Raw genomic sequence first — 21380 nt, 5'->3', positions numbered from 1 at the left:
TCATGCCTTTGGCTTTTCATTTTATAAGTTATATCACCATTCCTTCTGCCAAAATAAAAAGTGTGACTCTTACTTTTCTCATCCTTATACCTTTCATTTATTTGATAAATTTATATATTACTGCTTTGGCTGGAACTCACAGAATAATGTTCAAGATTAATGGGGATAGCTTTTCTGCTTCCTTTCTGATTTTAAAGGGAAACATTTAATACTTCACTATAGAACTGGTTATTGTTGGTTTGAAACAGATTATGCTTTAGTATGCTGGAAAACATCCTTACTTCCTTTTTAGAAATTTAAGAATTCACTGTGAATATATGCAGTACTGAAGATTTAAAAAATTACGTTCTTCAGCTACTTTTGAGTTTCTACTCTGTGACTCATATTTCTCGATATGAAATATCATTTGCAAACCTCATTTGCATGATGCTTTACTTCACTGTACTGCCTACATAACACAAGTAATTTAACTTACTATGAAATAAAGATCTTTTCACCTACTCAAAGTAACCCAATATAAATACCACTTAGCAGGTACACTTTCAGAACCGAGTTTTGTTTTCAAATGCAGCTTTCCTTAGCTTCTATTTTCTGGTACCATCTTTCTTTTTATTACTTGGCTTTTATTTTATAGTTTAAGGATTATAAATGATGAAGATCAACATAGTTTGGAAGTTGACAGGACATCAATAAGCTAAATAAAAGGTATACCCATAAGCTCGTAAAATTGGTCAAGAGGGTGAACATCAGGAGAAAGAAGTCAATAGCTGAAGAGTGCAGGGCAGGGAAGAGAACCACTAGGACAATCGAGATCTTCTTCATTGTTCCTGCATTTCTTCGTAGTGTTACAATGTACCTCATGGCGGATTTGGCAGCATTTCTCCCAGGATGAAGGTGAACTGATTGTGATTCTCTTGTTTTAAACAAAATCTAGTGTTTGGCTTTATTTTCCAGAAGTCTAGGGAAGTCTTTATCCTGGCAGAAGTACAGTGATTGAGTGATTGAGGGGGAGCTGAGCCCTGCTTTGGACAGCATCAATTCTTTATTGCAAGTGAGACCAGGAGCACAGTTTGGGGGAACTTCACCCATTTGCCTTTTCCTTTCCCCTTTTCTGTCCTGCTTTTTCCTATCTCCCAGAGCAGTGAGCTGTGGGATTATGGCCTAGGAGTGGGCTCTCAGTTCATCTTCCAGTTCTTGCATTTCTTATTCCAGCTGTGAGAAGGAAGGGAACCACTTTGCTTTCTGAGCCGTGACCATACTTTCCCTCTCCATCCACTAAGCTGACTGCCTATAGCTTTCCAGATGCTGGGGAAGGAATCAGCCAGGCTATTCCTCAGCTCCGGCTTCAGCATTCTGTGTGGCAGGTGGTAAGGTCCAACAACTACCTGTTGATTCAATAAAAGGAAACCTTTTTGATTTTGCATACTGTGAAGAAGATGGAACTAGAACGAGGGGTGTTCTGTACTGTGATTTCTCGATACACTGCACGTGATCCTGTATTGGGCCAGCATGGATGAAAGATCGTTATCCTCTTCATCATTTCTGGGACATCGCACAAAATGGCACTACCCAACCAAATATTATTTAATAGCAAAATAGATTTTAATTGAAAAATCATTTTAAGTAACCGAAGAAAGACGTGTAGCAGGAACTTCCCCAGCAGACAGCAGAGTATGTACATTTTGTGAGTGGAGCAGCATCTATTTAATATACCTTTATATCGAAAATATGAGCATATTTAAAAATGGAAACATGTAAGAAAGTATGTCACAAAGAATAACAAAATAGAAGACAAAATACAAAGGTAAACCCCAAATAACAAGTTTACAAAACAAAACAAGACCCAGCACCGTGTTGGAATTTCTTTGCATAAGTTCCAGGATGCCCAGGACTACCAGGAAGAGATGATCCTGCTTTTAGGAGAGCTGGTTGGTTGTGCAGTGGTTAAAACCCAGGCCTCCTTTTCCTGGAACAAAAAACAAAGAGATTCAACAGAAGAACCGAAGCGAAGAGGTAAAAGCTTAGGGGCCGATGAAAATGGGACTGAAAGTCTCAGACGCCGCAGGCATCCTCCGTGACATCGTTTGTATGGAGAGGGGGCATCCCTTGAGAGAACACGGGCCAACCTTAGGAAAAGATCTAGGAATCAGCAGAAGCTGAGTTTTGATCCTGGCTCTGTTGCCAGTCTCCCATCTGGTTATCCTCTTATCTGTAAAACGACGAGTTTGGTCTTCGTGAACCTGAAGGTCCCTTACAGCATGGACACTTTAGGGTTTTTACTTATGCCATTTATTTAGGATCGATTTCCTGAAGATGCCCATAGAGATCAGGGGAAATACACTCTCTTTCTTAAGGACAGAACTAACTGGGAATAATAGCAGGTCCGTCTTAGTCATCAGCAGAGAAGGTTATAGGTTGAGGAATTTAATGGATACTACAGGGCGTTTCTCGGCCTGCTATCAACTGATGCCTGGAAACGGCTCCATCTGTGAACAAGCTTTACTGAGCATTTTTGTGTGTGTGTGCCTGGAGTAAGTCCGAGGGAGATAATCTTCAAGGCACTCAATCTTGCCAGAGAGAAGGAATTAAAAATTAAAAATTAAAAAAAAAAAGTGTTTGGAAACATTTACTGTTTTGATTTCTCAGAAAAGCTTTCTCCTCTTCCCATTTTGGGAATCCTACTATGAAGAGAAAATCCTACTATGAGAAGAAATGTTTCTTTCTTCTGGGAATTGTCAGCCTCCTCTCCCCTTTACCCAAGAGTAAAGTGAAGATTTTGACAAAATGACTCTTCCCGTTAGTACAACATAACTCAACTTAGGATCCATGGTGGGCCCATGACTGGATCTGAGTAGTCAGTTCTTCTCCTGGATTTTTAAACTGGGTCAGCATACATTTCTGTGGCTTATGTGGCATGACGTGTAAAATGTGGAAGCTCTAAGCAATTCTGTCCTTCCGCTTGAACTGAACAACAGAGAAAACCACACTAGAGAGGATGGAGTGGGCACTGGAGAGGGGAGGGGAGACCAGAGGTAGAGAGGCTGTACGTGGCTTTCCAGTCCTCAGTCTGGTCTACTAATGCTTTGCTGCCTAATGTCTTTGGGTTCTATGAAGGTCCTTCTATTGTGACAACATATTCCTTTCTTTAATTAAGCTAGTTAGAGTTGTGGTAAGAGCGTCCTAGCTAGTAATTTCTCCTAGAATAATCCATCACAGTACAAGGAGGCAGGAGCTGGCCCAATCATCTGGGTTGAAGATGACCTTTCCTTGAATGTGGGATACGCCTTGTAGTTTATTTTGCTGATTGCTGAATATATACATTCAGATTCCTTAATTAAACTTTTGCATAAGAATATCTAGATTTTTTCTTTATTAATATATTTTCACAAAAGCTAATAATTATTCTTCCCCAGTTGAGAAAGATCTCTTATGGGAGTATTTTGATATTAGGGAATCACACAAACAACGCCGGGTATCCTTTTCTTATCTCTAAGAAGAAGGAGTTGAAATAGAAAGTCTAAAATTATAAGGATGTTATATTTCCTGTTCCTTTTTGAGTCATTTCCATTCTTATTCCTTTAATCATTTTTTTCTGTCTCTCTCTTCTTTTCTTTTTTCCCCAGAAATCCATTCCAGTTTTATTTTCATTTTCTTAAATTCTTTCAACTCTGCTCTCCCATAAAACTATTATTTTTATCTTGGAAGCTTCTAAATATATAATCCAAATTCGCTCTTTGGGGTTTAATTTATGTTTTCTCTCTGCAAAGATGGCATATACATGGGATGATGTGAAGAAATTCATCTTCAAGGCACTTGGCACCAAGACTGATTTTTTTAAAATGAAATTTGTACTTAAATTTTTGCCTTTGCAAGTTTCTAATCACGATTAAATAAAAGAAAATGGAAAAATTAAAGTTGTTTTCAGCTAACTGAATTTCCTGCTTTTTAAGGTGAATATGAAAATATCCATTTGTTTTTAATGATTACTATAAGATGGAAGTAAATAGACATAATACAATTCTAAGTGATGTAATACAATAACATATACTGAAGTCTTAAAATAGAGCTGGTAAAATTCCACCATTTCAATGTTTGTGAAGAAAATACTTTATCCACTGCATGGTGCAGTGTGTCTGACAATTCCTGAAATTCAAAAAAGCTTAAATCTGGAGAGAGAAGAAAAAAGCTAGAGGTGTCATGTTCTCTGATTTCAAATTATATCAAAAGCTATGGTAATCAAAACAGTATGGTGTTGGCATAAAAACAGACACATAGATCAGTGAAACAGAATAAAGAGCTCAGGAAAAACCCATGCATAGATGGTCAATTAATTTATGACAAAGGAGCCAAGAATATACACTGAGGAAAGGATAATCTCTTCAACAAATGGTGCTGGGAAAACTGGACAGCCACATGAAAAAGGATGAAACTGGACCACTTTTTTTTTTTTTTTGGTAAGATTTTATTTATTTATTTGACAGAGAGACAGAGAGAGCACAAGCAGGGGGAGCGGCAGGCAGAGTGAGAGGGAGAAGCAGGCTCCCCACTGAGCAGGGAGCCTGATATGGGGCTCGATCCCAGGACCCTGGGAACATGACCTGAGCAGACGAAAGCAGACGCTTAACTGACTGAGCCGCCCAGGTATCCCCCACTTTCTTAATCATACATAAAAATTAACCCAAAATGGATTAAAGACTTAAATATAAGAGTTGAAACCATAAGACTCCTAGAAGAAAACATAGGTGGCAAGCTCCTTGACATTGGTCTTGGTGATCAATTTTTTGGATTTGACAGCAAAAGCGAAGGCAACAAAAGCAAAAATCAATAAGTGGGTCTACATCAAACTAAAAGCTTCTGCACAACAAAGGAAACCAACAACAAGATGAAAAGGCAGCCTACTGAATGGGATCATAGATCTGATAGGGGATTACTATCCAAAATACAGAAAGAGTTTATACGACCCAATAGCAAAAACAAACAAAAACAAACAAAACCCAAAACCCAAAATCCCAAAACCAAAACCAAAAAACAACCCAAACAATTAGATTAAAAAACAGGCAGAGGATTTGAATAGACATTCTTCCAAAGATGACATCCAGGTGGCCAAGAGACACATGAGAAGATGCTGAACATCCTCAGTCATCAGGGAAATACAAATCAAAACCACAGTGAAGTATCACCTCACACCTGCTGGGATGGCTATTACCGAAAAGATAAGAAATAACAGATTTCGGCAAGAATGTGGAGAAAAGAAAACATTATGCACTGTTGGTGGGAATGGAAATCGGTACCGCCACTCTGCAAAACAGTACAGAGGTTCCTCAAAAAACAAAAAATTAAAAATAGAACTGCCATACAACCCAGGAGTTCTTCTACAACTTGGCATTTCCCTGAAGAAAATGAGAATACTAACTCAAAAAGGTATCTCTACCACCATGTTCATTGCAACATGATTTACAATAGCCAAGATGTGGAAACAACCTAAGGGTCCACTGATGGATGAACAGATCAGGAAAATGTCACACACACGCACACACACACACACACACACACACATGCACAGAAATATTATTCAGCCATTAAAAAATGTAATCTTGCCATTTACAACGTGGATGGCCCCCAAGGGTATTATGCTAAGGGAAATAAGTTGGACAGAGAAAGACAAATACCATATGGTCTCACTCAAAATAACCAGCCAACCAAAAAAAACCCCTCATAGGTACAGAGAACAGACTGGTGGTTGCCAGAGGCAGGGAGTGGGGGGTGGGCGAAACGTGAAAAAGGAGTCAAAAGGTGCAGACTTCCAGTCATAAAATAACGAAGTCACAGGGATTTCACGTATAGCATGGTGACTACAGTTAACAACACTGCATTGCATATTTGAAAGGTGCTAAGAGAGTAAATCTTATAAGTTCCTATCAGGAGAAAAACATTTTGTAAATGTGTGGTGATGGAGGCTAATTAGATCTATTGTGATAATCATTTTGCTATATATATATTATATATATATATATCAAATCATTAAGCTGTATACCTGAAACTAATATAGTGGATGTCAAATATACTTCAGTAAAAAATAGTTTAAATTATATTTAATCATTTTCCCTTAGAGTTATTTTTGTAATAATCTTTTCTCAATTATGATATTTATCTGATTAGAAATGAGAAACCAACTGACAGACATATTTTTACATAAATTTTTTTTGTCAATTAAATACTGCATATACATACATTAGTTGAAACAAGATTTTTGACTTTAAAAACAAACATTTCTGATCAATTTCCATACCATTTTCTATTGTAATCAGGAATGCAAGTGAACATCAATACAATGCATTGAGTTTATTATTTATTTTACATCCTTACATATAAATGCTGCAATCTTCTGTTCAAGAGGGCAGTTAATTTATTTGTTTAATTAAACCTTTCTCTGTGGAAAAATATGGAATGTTTCATGAATTTGCATGCCATCCTTTTAAAGGAGCCATGCTAACCTCTGCATTGTTCAAATTTTAGTTTACATACTGCCAAAGTGAGCAAAAGATTATTTATTTTTGAGATATTGTTTTCTTAACTAATACTTCTTTATGTTGGCTCTGGTTCACATTTAGAGAGTATCTGAAGATGGACATTTTTGGATATAAAAGGATTATACTTAAAGCAGAGTTACCTTCTGGCTCTTGGGACAAACGTCCCTTGAGTTTTGACCTCTTTGTCTTAGAGATAAATATTCATTTTTAATTATCTTACCTGGAGCAGTCATGTCCTGTCCAAGCTGAGAGACAATGACACCGGTTTGGTCTTACGCATTTTCCACCATTTAAGCAGGGAGACTGGCAAACAGCTGGGATGAAAAGTTCATGCATTTATTTAATTAATACTTAGCAAGTTGGAGGATGTTCTGCAAATGTACACAGAATAAGATCTCACTGTGCTTTCTGCTCTAGCCACTGGCACTCCCCACCGGCCGTCTGCATTACACATTTCTGCCACTTTGTTTGACCGCATGGCGTTACGGGACGCCACCCTTTCCCTTTTTCCCCCTCCACGCTAGTCCATTCTCATATTTAAGCTCCAGGCTAAGTCCTACACCTGTGTATTGAAACCTTTGCTGATAACATTAAATCCACTGATTTTTCTCATGTATTCTTTATGTGACCAATTTGACACATATGGTTTTAAAGTGCAAATATTTCAGATGCTCAATTAGACTATCTCACTTTTGAGAACCAGCAGTGAATTCTATGACTGATTGAGTCATTATAGAAGACAGCAACTCTTTTTTTTTAAAGATTTTATTTATTTATTTTTTAAAGATTTCATTTATTTATTTGTCAGAGAGAGAGAGAGTGCACAAGCAGGGGCAGAGGGAGAAGCAGGCTCCCTGCCGAGCAAGGAGCCCAATGTGGGACTCAATCCCAGGATGCTGGGATCATGACTCGAGCCAAAGGCAGCCGCTTAACCGATTGAGCCATCCAGGTGTCCCCAGACACCAACTCTTAAGATAATCAATCAGACATACAGATTATCTAAAATAACAAAAAGCAAAACAAACAAATAAAAATAGGAGATGATTCAGAAGTTCTTTGTATTTGCTAGAAAACACATTTCATGGCTTTTACCATCTTTAACTGGAATTACAGAACCTGGAATAGAATTAAAAGTTAGCCACAGATAAAGCCCCGAGTGAACACCCAAAGGTTTATTATCTAGGCATCTTTCCCACAAATGCATGGTGTCACAACCACACTCTTCAACTGCATGTACCTACCTGTTAAAAAACTTGCGGATGCTAAAAGCCGATGAAGACCTAACACCCACAAGTTTAACATAGCAAAGAAAAAGAAGAACTTCCTTGAGGAAGAAAATAAAATTTCTGTTGAAAGAAGGCTGGAAATCAGAAATGTTTCAGCCTCATTATCACATGGAAAAGTAGGTTTCCCAGATGAAAAACTCATCTTCGGTGAGACAGAAGTAAATGTCATCTCTTTAATAGTTCACCCATCCTGACAAGCAAACACTGGGCGGGGAAAAAAACCCAACCCTGTCCTCACCCTTGCGGAGGTAATGAGTGGGAGTGGGCCAACAGAATGCATGTATCTGCCACACAATAAAGAGGGAATTATGAAACAGAGCCCAGGATTAAAAATAGCAAAAATAAAACCCAATCATTAAAAACCAACTCTCTACAGATTCTGCTCACTAATAAAAAAATTGCTCCTTTTCCTTCCCTTTTTTTTAATTTTAATTTTTTTTTAAGATTTTATTTATTTATCAGAGAAAGAGAGGGGGAGAGAGCGAGCACAGGCAGACAGAATGGCAGGCAGAGGCAGAGGGAGAAGCAGGCTCCCTGCTGAGCAAGGAGCCTAATGTGGGACTCGATCCCAGGACGCTGGGATCATGACCTGAGCCGAAAGCAGCTGCTTAACCAACTGAGCCACCCAGGCGTCCCTTCCTTCCCTTTTTAAAAAAGATTTATTTACTCATTTTAGAGAGAGAGGATGCATGAGTCAGGAGAGGGGCAGAGGGCAAGGGAGAGAGACTCTCAAGCACACTCCATGTTGAGTGCAGAGCCTGATGTGGGGCTCGATCGTACAATCCTGACATCATGACCTGAGCTGAAATCAAGAGTCTGACGCTCAACTGACTGAGTCATCCAGGTGCCCCACTCCTTTTCACAAGCACGATGATTTAGTGGTTTCCGACTGTACTAACAAATTCATTTCACTTCCTTGCCTAATAGCTTAACACCTCCTCTTCCCTGTAACAGGCAAGCCCCCAGTGTTCCATTTTGGGCTACCTTTTCATGCAATGTGATTTCTGTATGCTCTTATGTTTTTCTCCATGAATGTTTCCCAGTGATGACTTATATATTGCTATCTTCAATCTAGATGTATCTTCTGGGAACCCAAACCATCATTCCATTGCCTATCAGACCTCTCCCTTGTATGTTTCACAGGGTACAAACTTAACTTGAACTCAGCACGTACAAACTTAACTCCTTATCCGTACCTTCAAATATACTCCTCTTGGGTTCTCTATCTCAGTAAATGGCAGCTCCTTCCCCTCAGGGGCCCAAAACATGTATTGGTCTTGATTCACCTCACACTTTGACTCCCTTAATAAATCTATAGCCAAGTAGCGAGTCACCTCCCCAACTTCTCTCAACCCACCCCCCTTCTCAGTTAACATTTTCCCAGACTTCATTACATCTTGCCAATTCTGTTTTGTTAACTTCCTAAGTGGACTCCCAATTTTAAGTCTTGCTTTCTGCCATTTTCCATACTGCCACCACAATCACTTTTCTAAAAGAAAATCTCAACACGTGATTTTCCTGCTTAAAATCCTTCCGTGGCTTCTGTTGCTCACAGGGCATAATCTAGCACCTTGAACTTGGCACACAGTGCGTGTCCTTCTCTGGCTCTGCCCATCCTGACGGCTTCATTTCCAGTCACACCTCTACGTTCGCTTTATGGCTTCAGTTCTCCTATGCAGAATACGCCTGTGTTATGCTTCCATGCCCTTGAGTAGAATGATCCTCCTCTGATGGCTACTCTTGCTCTTCTGATTCTATGCTTACAAAGACTTTGGAATGTCTCCACTTGGCTAATGTACCTACCCCTCACTGTTGTCATCATGACCCCTTTCAGAGAATTTGGCTAGCCTCTAGTTATCTGCTTATAGGCCATTCTGCTTTTCTAGATCAAATTCTGGAGAGCAGGAGCTCCCGTATCATACGCAGTGGTATGCTTAGTATATAGGACGTGTGAGTGGGATGTGTGCTGAGGCAGCTGCTCAGGAAAGGAGCACTATGTGGCTCAGCGTTATTGGGGAGCTAACGCCAGTTAGGGAGCCAAGGAGCTAGAAGAAATAAAAATAGATCAACGGAGCTTTAAACTGCATGGTTGTACCTAAGTGTGTCATAGCTGTAGAAATGGGATGTTAGAAAATAGATTATTGTGGTATAAAGCAAGTTTGGAGACAAGAGGAAACTTGGGCAGGGCTTGTGAGGTTGGGTAAGGTTTGAAGAGGTATGGGAAAGAGGGAAACCATGGGATGGTGCTGAGTCATGGGGGAATGAGAAAGCCATCACTGCAGGGGACAGCGTGTGCTTGGCTGGATGAATGCTGAGTTTTACCAGGTGTGTGGCAGCTAGTCTAAGCAGAGCCTTGGAAGTCAGAAGATCTGTGCTTGAAAATTTGGGCTGGATGTGGTGGACACAACAGAGAGCCATTTTAGGTTCCGAAATAGGGCAAAAAGGTACACCAAAAGGAGTATGTCATGATGTTTAGCTTGGAAATGGAGAGACAGGAAGATCTGATGGCGATTCCAAGGAAAGATCTTTTACTAGCTGGTGACGGTGGGGACAGAGTAGGATGGGGGAGGTACTGTGCAGAGAGAAACAGAAAGGTGTTGATACTGGGAATCTCAGAGGACAGAACGGGATAATCAAGGGTGCCTCCCCCTGGAAGAGCAGGGCCACCGCCTGCAAAGTAAGATGGCTGGGCCACGGCCAGAAGCGTTTGCAAGTGACTTCAAATTGGGAAATGTAGATAAAACCTCCAAGTGGGTCTGTTACAAACAAACACTCTATTAATTGCTTTTAAAGTTTCGATAAAGGGCTTTGCATTTAACCTCCAGTAGATTTTTCCTTTTCTACATTCACGGACGGCTGTTTCGGGGGTACGGGGACGACCCATCTGATCTTGCCTGTGACAGTAGGTGGTACTTCCATTTCCTTAGTTCACTTGTCAATTGTGTCCCTTTCGCTCTCAGAAATGTCCTAGTTTAAAAGCTAAATTATATGGGTCCCTGGCCCTAGAGCTTATGACAAGCTCTGGTGCCAACACGCCAACACGCTCTGGTGCCTATTCTACGTGATGTCTGATCCCATCAGAGAGATGGTATAATATTGTTTACAAGAAAAACAGTGGAGTGCTAGAGTGAATACCAAATAAATACAGCGAGTTGTCTTCTTTTAATAGTTACCTAAAAATATCAGACTTTAAGAAGGTCCAAACCTGTCATTTTAGACTGATTTGTTTCTTCCACATGAGAAACCTATCGTACGTAGGCGCTGTTTTAGGTACTGGCATGTAATGACCACAAAGGGACACCCCGTCCCCAAGCAGCATGTCATCTAGTGGGGGCAATGACAGATAGGTAACCCAACAGTTAAGACCTCCAAGTGCAGAGGAGTAGAGGTCATATTTGAGATAGGAAAGGGTGGTTAAGGGGATGTGTCTGTCCCCAATTAACCAACAATTTGTTACTGCTGTCTATGAAGGAACCATCTCTTTGATTTAACTTAAATGGTAATGATTCCGAGCCTTGTTCTTAATGAAAAGTTACCATGCAGTTAGTAACTTAGTTTCATAGAGATTAAAATAAATATTCTTCTGAACCTCCCCATGTTTTCTTGACATTCTGCAAAGTAGAGCAGATGACATGAAGAAGGATGACAACTGAGCGGACTGAGATTCCCGTCTTTGGTTCTCGACCCTGACAGGTGCCTCTTACGCAGTCACAGAGCTCAGCATTGAGACCGTCATCCAAGAGACCATCTTGAGGGATGCCAGAGTGACTCTGGCATCATTTCGTTTCCCTGCCACCTCTGATTCTGAGTCACGCTCACCACTGTCCTCTAGGGCCTCATGGAGTCAAGTCAACAAGAAAACAAACCGCGAGAGAAGGCCTACCTGTATGACAGCGGGTCCCCGTCCAGCCAGGTGGGCAGTCACACTGATAAGGGGCCACACAGCGCCCACCATTCAAACAGGGTAGAATGCATATTGCTGGAAAGGAGACCAAAACAAATTTAATCAAAATACACATTCAGACATGTTCAAATGTTGAAAAAAAAATTTTCCAGGAGGAAGAAAACCTTGAATGACCCACCAGATATGTCTCCCTGGATGTGTTCTGTTTAGTAATCAGTAAACATAATCAGGAAAGTAAGGGTGGACCTTTAGCCTCACGAAATGACTCTAGTGCCAAATATACTTTCAGAGAGGATATACCGTAATCGATGTCTACTAAGAGCTTTGCTTTCTCTTCACAGAATAAGCAGAATGTTCTCCACTTATTATCATTTCAAATTTCCTTTTCAAATTACGTGAAGTGCTCAAGAGGGTTTGGCTGTCTCGAGGCTCTCTCACTGCTTGAATTAAAGGTATGACTGGGGTCCAAGGGGCTATCCTGTAGGCCGGTTTTGGCAACACATCAGCAGTGATGGGACCACTCACCCTTTATTTCCTAGGATCAGAGGACTGAATCAGGCCTCCTTTACACCCTCCAATCATTCTTCCTAGAAAATATGAGCTCTTTAAAGAGGAACAATCTGTTTAAAAGGAGTGGGGTAGTCTCATGGCTTGCTGCTCGAAGAACAATTCATGCACTGGCATGACCTAGGAGTTGGCTGGAAATGTGGAATCTCAGGTCCCAAACCAGAACTACTGAATCAGAATCTGCATTTAACGTCTCACAGGTGGTCTGTACACACATTAAAGCTAGGGAAGCCCTGGTCTAATGAAGGAGGGTGGCCACATGCTCAGCAAGCTCGGCTAGACCCCTAGGGGAAATGTTTCCCTGGTCTTTGGACTCCTAGCATTATAGCAGGTCAAGTTTGGAAGCCCTAAATGGGAAGGAATGCAGAAATTTATTTTCATTGTGTATTTTCCTTTCCAGATTAGTTGCAAGAATTACACTTAAAACAGCTTTAGAATGGTTGGGGAGAAGAGGGAGGAAAAACACAATTTCTCTTCTTTCTTAATCACTGTGAGAATACTTGCTTTGGTGAGTTGTTAGCAGCCAAATTTATTTCCATTGTGTATTTTCCTTTCCAGATTAGTTGCAAGAATTACACTTAAAACAGCTTTAGAATCTCTTATACCATGCTGGTCTTCAAAAAAACTGATACAGACCAATGGCCATCACCCAAATGACTCTTAATGTGATTTGCAGACACCACTCCCAATGCAATATGAAATCATTTTATCCTTATATATGTATTTTAAGATACCGAAACAATGTATAGATTAGACATTGAAAAACAGTTTAAAACCACTTATTTCCATTCTCCTGAATGTTCAAATTCAAACATATTTTCGTAAGGATCAAAATTCCATCAATTTACTAAGCATTGTCTAGATACTGGAGGGCCAACTTCCCCTATTTTCTTAGTTGGGAAGAACCACCCCTAAAAGAGTGAATGGTGGGCTGCAAATACTACATAAAAGTGATTTATTATGCAATGCCATCAATTTATCCCAACTACAGCAATGAGAGGCACAGCATATAAATGGACTTGAGATAGGGAAGATAGAGGCCAAGAAACCCTCTATTATAAGGTCCTTCTCCAGAGGCTTCCTGGGAATTTGTGACAGAAGGCATGTGGAGATGGCTCTGGATGGACTGCGGATCACTGTATTTTCAAGGTCACTTATAGTCTAGATCTTTTGCAAATAATAGACATATTCAGATCAACCCTAGGCCCTCTTGCCTGGCCTGCTACAGGATTTAAGCAAATGAGTTCCTTCTAACAGTAAAGCCAGTTCCTAGTAACTCCCCTGAGTTGGCAGCTTCCAGGCAAATTATCAGGACTCAAAGTAAGGTTTAAGGACGTAACATGGAAGGTTTGAGGACAGACTCACGTTCTTCACAGAGGCGCCCCATCCAGCCATCTGGGCAGGAGCAAGCATTGGGACGTTGGCAGATCCCTCCATTCTGACAAGGAAATCGACAGACAGCTAGAAAAGAAGCAGGATAGATCATAAACCCAGGGAATTATGGAAGGGTATTTGTTGGGAAATAGGATTCCTTACTTAAATTTCATAACATTTCCTAGAGTCAAGATTTATGGAAAAGAAAACCGAACCTCAATATTTAGTCACGGACAAATGTGAGGGCTCTCAGAAAGGGGCATAAATAAGCTTGGATAGTTCTGAGAATGTGGCTTTCAAAGTTTTAGTAATTTGAGGACTCAGAGCAGAAGGGACAAGGTGGTTTAGACAGAAGGTCATCTCTTTTGGTCTGGACCAGGGGAAAATCCTCTTCCGGAAGATCTGAGAATGCCCTTCCAAAGGTGCCCTTAATGGTCAAGAGCTCTTTGGTGCTGCTACTGTCATTGAGTGTCTTAAGATAGGCACATGGAGGAACAAGCAAGCCAGCCAGCAGACACAGCTCTCATTTGACTTCTGATTTGAAGTGGGCTGCTCTAGGAAGGTGGCACTTCCTCCGCAGTCCTCTCATTCTCTTACACTCCATGTGTTAGTGATCTCGTTTCTCACTGTTGCTTTCAGACAATTCATCTTCCTTCTCCTGCAATCACCCTTGCTTCTTTTGGGGCTCAGGCCATTCATTCATTGATTTCCTCAATTCTCCCAGCCCTGATGGGTCATTAAATACTCTGGCCCTTTTACCCCCAGTCCAAATCTCACCAGGGCCCATGTGGCCATGTGGACAATGCACTCAACTGTTCGATTTTTCTTTCAGCTCTTGTTCATGAGTATAGCTCTTGACTTTCAGTTAGTATTTGTAGACTGGACTAATCATTATGGTTTGTAAGAAAGAATCCTGTTCTATTAGAAAGATGTACATTTTAGGACCTATTGGGATGCCTTGTTATGTACCTCTTTCGATTTTGCAGAATTTTAAGCACAGAGCCTTGTTCCCTCGTTCTCCCAAGAAGATTTTATGGGCTGCACACACAAAATTCATCCTTGGGTTGGCAAATTCAATCCAGCAAGTGAAGGGACAGCAGTGCTGGTGTGAGCATGGAGCGCTTGTCACCAGCTTGTCACCAGTCCCCAGCATGGCCCAGGAGACCCTGGGGCTGCCCAGTACATCTTGTGTCTTACTCTCGCCATGGGGCAGGCTACCCTATCTCTGGCAGGGCTACGGGTCTGCCCAGGATGGGAGTGGAATCTGCTCAAACGACCTGACTGTCCAAGAAGTGCCCTCAGGGCTCATGCATGACAGAGCTCCCCTAGCAGCTGGAGAATACTCTGGAAGAACACTTGGACTAAGACCCACGATCGACTCAGGAAGGGGCCATGTGCTCCACCGGAGTTTTATATGAAAGCTTTTGAAACTCAAACCCATAAAGTTAAGGAAAATGACATAGATGTCAAGAGAAAATTTAAAGCCAAGGAGAAGTAATAGTTCATGCATATAGCTGTTGGCCTTATCAGACTATTCGCATTTCCCCAGCGCTTCCCTGAGAAATAGCCATTTAAAGATTCCCTTACCTCTGCAAACAGGAGGCGACGTCCAGGTTCCGTTCTCCAGGCAAACACTCCTTAGGGAACCCTCCAGCATGTATCCACTGTAACACGAGTAGGTGATCATGTCCCCATACTGGTAATGTACGCCTCGAGTGATCGCGTTTTCGACATGAGTTGGCAGACCACAGGATATTTCTGCGGGAAAACAGAACCACGATGAAGTGTGTGCTACTGACCCAGCTAGTGGTCAGAAGAGAACACAGTCTCCTCTCAAAGACTGGATTGATTTAAAGAGCAAAGATGAAATACAGAAAGTTGCCTTTTCACCTGTATAGTAACTAAGAGATACTAGGAACTAAAAGTATAATCTGCTGCTGTCTAGAAAAAATGAGATGTGCAGGATCAAAGGTTTTGTCTTTTGATTCAAAGGCTGAACCTGAGCTGTTTTGTTGTTGTTGTTTGTTTTGTTTTTATCAAGCAAGAAGTCTCGAGGAGTCCAAGAATGAGTTTTTGTGGATTTCCAAAGAGGTAGCTTCCAAGAGAAGGTTCATGCAGGATGCTGATCAAATCAGAAGGGGAGAAGCATGGGGGTTATTTGAAGTCTATTGTTTTAGAGTAAAGCTCATGAACTGCAGTAGTGCCTATTCCATCAAGACCATGGTACTGGTGGGGCGCCTGGGTGGCTCAGTTAAGCCTCTGCCTTCAACTCAGGTCATGATCCCAGTGTCCTGGGATGGAGCCCTGCATCGGGCTCTCTGCTCAGCAGGGAGCCTGCTTCCTTTTCTCTCTCTGCCTACTTGTGGTCTCTGTCTGTCAAATAAATAAATAAAATCTTAAAAAAAGAAAAAAAAGACCATGGTATTGGTGCCGAAGATAGCATCCCGTAGGCAATGGGCTCTCGAGACATGTTTGAAAAGTGAGTAAATGAGTATTTCTTTAGCCTGTCTAGACTCAGTTTACACACTTTGATGAGGTTTATGACATTCAAGGTTTCAAGGCTTCACATCAGTTTCCTTCTTTTCAAGACTGTAACCCAGTGACTCTCTGCTTTCGAAATATGAGAGATTGAATGACAATCTTCTTTTAGAAGTGACATGTACTGTATATTTAAACAAAAAGCTTTCTGATGGAGGCATATTATGCCTCCATCAGAAAGGATGAATACCCAACTTTTGTAGCAACATGGACAGGACTGGAAGAGATTATGCTGAGTGAAATAAGTCAAGCAGAGAGAGTCAATTATCATATGGTTTCACTTATTTGTGGAGTATAACAAATAGCATGGAGGACATGGGGAGATAGAGAGGAGAAGGGAGTTGGGGGAAATTGGAAGGGGAGGTGACCCATGAGAGACTATGGACTCTGAAAAACAATCTGAGGGGCTTGAAGTGGCGGGGGGGGGGGAGGTTGGGGGAACCAGGTGGTAGGTATTATAGAGGGCACGGATTGCATGGAGCACTGGGTGTGGTGCAAAAATAATGAATACTGTTATGCTGAAAATAAATAAATTAATAAAAAAAAGAAAAGAAAAAGCTTTATAACTAATTTTGCCTCGAGAAGCCTTGGGATGACTAGAGTGAATCTGGGGTGGCTCAGCAGACAAGGCCTGGATTGGAGCTGGGATTCCAGTCAGCATCCTGTTCGTGTAAGTCTAACTTTTGGATGACTCTCCGTGAAGTCGAAAAGGTCACTTGGTGGTCATAATACTATGAAGAACTTGTCAAAGGTATGACCGATGTGTATGATTTTTCTAAATGTTCTTTTCCTTCAAGGTGGTTACAAATGTTAATTCAGTGAGTCAGCTGTAAAAGATGTACCAATGCCTTCTGTGGCTCAGAAATTGGAAAGAAACCAATGAAGAAAATGCTGTTCCTTTGTTCAGACAAGGAGCAGAATGATGGACAACTTAAAAAGAGCTGGATACTCTCCTACAGGAAAGTCAAGGTGAATGTGACTGAATATACTCAGGATTATCAGGGTACAAATCACAGTGAAGGCAGCATTTGGACTGGGCCATAGCGCTGGAATGGATCAGAGGGAAAGAGCTTCCAGGCCGGGGGAGCAGCCGGTAGAAAGGTCGCGGCAAGCTGATGGCTGATTTCCAGATCTCAGACGACCATATGGGAATCACCTTGGGTTTTTGCTGAAAATGAAACTTTCAGGAGTTTCTAGTTTGCGAGTCTGGATCTTACCCATCCTCCCCAGGTGATTCCCAAACATGAAAAATTTTAATCACTGATTTGTAAAAATAAATATTAGGATGAGAGGAAAAGAGGTAAGTTGTTGCTCATGTCCCTCAGCGAAGAGATTGTCTTCTAAGCCAGAGGCTTTCTGTGTAATAAAAAATGCAAAAGAGGGATTGAGGACAGCCAACAAGGGTAGAAACTGTCTCCTCTCCATGGCAACCCCCGAGCCTCTCAAGAACACAGAGGAAGAATGAAACACGCCCACAGTGCATGTCTCTCCTCGCTCGGTGTCCCTGGCTCTGCGTGGTACGTCTCAGGATCAGGGCCCTTGGCCTGCCTCAGTTCAGGCCGCTGGTCAACGTTTATACACACGCAGTTCTTCCCATTTCGCTTGGGGTCGATTTTATAAGGCTAAACGTATAGTATATATTTGCTGGAGTAAAAATCGAAATTCTAAGGCTGCGATAGGCTGCTGGCTGGCAATTCAGACACTTGGGCTGTTGGTGTATCTCTTCCTATCAGGAGACACGGCTGGAAGAAATACACCGACTCACTGATTCTTCAAAACAAATCTGTGAGACAGGTGTTATTGGGCCATTAACGCACGAGAGCCCGAAGGTTCAGAGAAGTTAGGGCACAGGCATAAGTTTCGACTTAGAAAGCTCCGAGGACAGAATTCAAACCCACGTCTTCTCCAACTCCACCATCCCCGTGGCCTTCACACACACTTTTCTTCTTAAGTGAAGGGCAAGAGTTCTGAAGATGGTCATCGCAGGCATGATATATTCTCGGACTACGCGGCCCTGTGTCCTGCATCGGGCTAGACTCGATGAATGTTTGTTAACTGCTGCAGAGGGAGTGGCTTGGATGACAAGGGAGCTGGAGGGTGGGATGTTGGGCAGGGCAGATGTTTTAAGTTACCACAAGGCAGCAAGTGATGCTGCCAAATTCTGGGTTCTCTATCAAAATGGTGCTAGCCCAGGGGTTCTCAAACTGTGGTTGCAGGACCGGCATCTGCAGCAACACCTGGAAACTTCTTCCAAATACAAATTCTCAGGCCTCATCCCAGCCTACGGAACCAGACATTCAAAGGAGGAGCCCAGGAACCTGTTTTAAACAAGTCTTCCAGGTAGTTCAAGTTTGAGAACCACTGTGGAATCATTTTTGTATGGTAAAGCATTCATAGCCTGTTAAAGAACAGTTTGGGTACTCTTGGAATATGGGAAGAATATGTATTTTGTTTTTTTAAAGTAATCTCTACATTCACTCTGGGGCTCGAGATAGTGACTCCGAGATCAAGAGGTGCATGCTCTACTGACTGAGCCAGCCAGGTGTCCTGGAAGAAAAATATATTTGAGATTTAACATTTTGCTCGTTCCTAGAAGAACACATTTTGAAAATCTGTTCAGTAAATCCTGGCCAAGTAGGTTTTAGCCTACTTCTGGAAAGTTTTCTTTTTATGTTTGGAATTCAAAGATCTTTTAAAAAAGTTTATTTATTTATTTATTGTTTTAAAAAATATTTTATTTATTTATTTGACAGAGAGATAGAGAGTACAAGTAGGCAGAGCAGCAGGCAGAGGAAGAGGGAGTGGGAGAAGCAGACTCTCTACTGAGCAGGGAGCCTGATGCGGGACTCGATCCCTGGGATCGTGACCTGAGCCGAAGGCAGTTGCTTAACTGACTGAGCCATCCTGGTGCCCCATAAAGATCTATTCCTTTTTTTAAATTTTAAAAATTGTCAGCACAGAAGCTGACAACCATATGACAGAGAGCTCAATATCTACATTTAAGTTACTTGACAGAAAATATCTCACAAGGATGAGAAAACGTTCCGCACTAATCAAAGGAACTGGAATCCACCTGTCCATTTACTTACTTTCACATTTGGCACTTGTCAGCGTCCACGTCTCGTCAGGGTTACAGGTAATGATGCCTTGGCCTTGGAGCAGGAAGCCTTCCCTACACTTGATGGACACGTTCTGATCAACATAAAACTCCTTTTCAGAAAGCACAGCATTCTCAGGAATCACAAAAGGAACAGGGCATGGATTTGCTGTTAAACAGAACAACAACAAAAAATGCTTACTGATATTCTCCTTCTCTTAATTTATTCTTTAAAGCAGAGTAGGATGAGCCCTTTAGAGTTGGGTTCTCAGTGAGGATCATACGAGGCTTAAAAATACAGAACTTCAAATGTTAAAAAAAATGTGTTTTGCAACTGCATGAAATTATTTTTAAGGATAGGATCAGATCAGATCTGAAAACCTCAAGTTATTCCACCACTAACACCTTGTCCTAAAATTCTAAGATGGCAAATTAAATAGTTGTTTGAAATTATGGCCCAACACTGGGGAAAGAAGAGGTGTGCGAGGAATCAGTGAGCGCATTAAACACTGCCTTGGTTTTGGAAGAATAATAAGAACGCAGATTAAATGCTTCTCTTTGTCACTTTACTTTCTTTTACTGAACATCCTTCAGAAGGATGCCCCAGAGAAGCATCAGACTTTTCTAAGTGAGCTGAATTAAACTTCAGACTCACACTACTTAAACAGGATAGTATAGCTTAAATTGTAGAGTTTGCAAGGCTTATTCATAAAAATGGGTTCATTCTGTACATCTGAAGCAAAAACAAAAAATGATTACAGCACCGGGATTTCTTAGTGCAAGTGTGTGGCACACATAACATATTTCAGCAGTTTTCTTTTTTTTTTTAATTTTCAAAGAAGTCTGTATGAGTGAAGTGGGGATCAGCTGAATCCTAAAGACTCATTTTGTGCATTTTAATACTTTAAACATAACCAGCACTCTGTCAAATTAGATCTTGCCTGTGAATATTGTTTTTATTCTAATGTTTATAACTAATTATCTTCATTCACTATACTTATACATATTTTATTGTATTAAAATTGCACCTTAATATATTCTGGCTTCACCCTTTTTACATCCTTAAACAAATTCCTTATACATGTGGGTCAAAATTTTTTCATTAAGCTGCATTTCTTTTCATTAGTGCCTTGGACTGCTTGTAATCATCCAAGGAATCTAATGAAAGCTGATTCTCAGACTGGATATTTCAGATAATATGAATAGATTTTTAAAAATATCCCAGAGGTTAAGGTTAAGTCGATTCAGCATGTGCCTTTGGCTCAGACTGCGATCTCCGGATCCTGGGTTGGTCCGGTTCCTGCTCAGCGGGGAGTTTGCTTTTCCCTCTTCCTCTGCTCCTCCACCTGCTCATGCTCTCTCTCTGTTTCACTCTCTCTCAAATAAATAAATAAAATCTTTAAAAAATACCCCACAGGATTTGGTTTGGAGATGCACAGATTGCTTTTTCTGGGCCAGTCTCACTCAGGGGAGTTTTCTCTGTGTTTAGACATTTGGGAAACTAATCACAAAACGGAAGCTGACAAAACCTCTAGAGTCAACACACACGTTTGCAAACAGGAAGTGGGTGGCTCCAAGCTCCGTGTTCCGTGCAGTGTGCCTCAGGTGCCCCTTCAAGGCTGTACCCTCTGTTGCAGGAATACAGCACCCGGGGGCCAGTCGTGGTGTTTTCAACTTCAGCTTTCCCATTCAGAAACTCAAGTGGAGCTTCACAACTGGTCTCTAGAAAGAAAAACCAAAGCCTCGTATTAAATGTTTCTTCCAATTGTCTTTCCTTCCTCTGCTGCAATCGCTACTCAGTGCATCACAGAAAATATTGAAGCCTACTCCTATGTGAGACACAAGGATACGCTTGAAAAATCCCAGCATGTGTAAGTTTCGCTTTAGGCATGTAGGCAATTAAAGATTGGTATTTTCCTGTTGACTCTATTTATCTTTATATATATTGTCACCTTTTGTAGTTAATAATGCTGGGGGTATAAATGAGCAAGGCTTCTCTCTGACCAAATGAATCGGAATCTCTGTGTTGTAGCCTCACTTCTGGTATTAGAAGCTCCCCATATGATTTCCAGTGCTCACTCAGG

General features: G+C 41.2%; 1 protein-coding gene and 1 non-coding gene across 4 annotated transcripts in view; both read right to left on the bottom strand.

The window, feature by feature from the left end:
• Positions 1-1578: 1578 nt before the first annotated feature.
• The window catches only part of SVEP1 (sushi, von Willebrand factor type A, EGF and pentraxin domain containing 1), a 178849-nt gene continuing 159047 nt past the window's right edge, over positions 1579-21380 (bottom strand). For all 3 annotated transcript variants that reach the window (XM_059411091.1, XM_059411092.1, XM_059411093.1), the window contains 7 exons: positions 20845-21018; positions 19289-19465; positions 15249-15419; positions 13653-13748; positions 11700-11795; positions 6751-6844; positions 1579-1966 (listed from right to left, as the gene is read on the bottom strand). In XM_059411091.1, the coding sequence (XP_059267074.1) occupies positions 1945-1966; positions 6751-6844; positions 11700-11795; positions 13653-13748; positions 15249-15419; positions 19289-19465; positions 20845-21018 (830 nt within the window). In that variant the 3' untranslated portion in view covers positions 1579-1944. The remainder of the gene's footprint in view (positions 1967-6750; positions 6845-11699; positions 11796-13652; positions 13749-15248; positions 15420-19288; positions 19466-20844; positions 21019-21380) is intronic.
• LOC132025243 (U6 spliceosomal RNA) lies at positions 6437-6540 on the bottom strand. Its single transcript, XR_009406505.1, has one exon. It is a non-coding gene; the product is annotated as a U6 spliceosomal RNA (small nuclear RNA).

Source organism: Mustela nigripes, chromosome 9, assembly GCF_022355385.1.
Source record: "Mustela nigripes isolate SB6536 chromosome 9, MUSNIG.SB6536, whole genome shotgun sequence".
Taxonomy (NCBI): domain Eukaryota; kingdom Metazoa; phylum Chordata; class Mammalia; order Carnivora; family Mustelidae; genus Mustela; species Mustela nigripes.
This window is presented reverse-complemented; position numbering and strand designations above follow the sequence as displayed.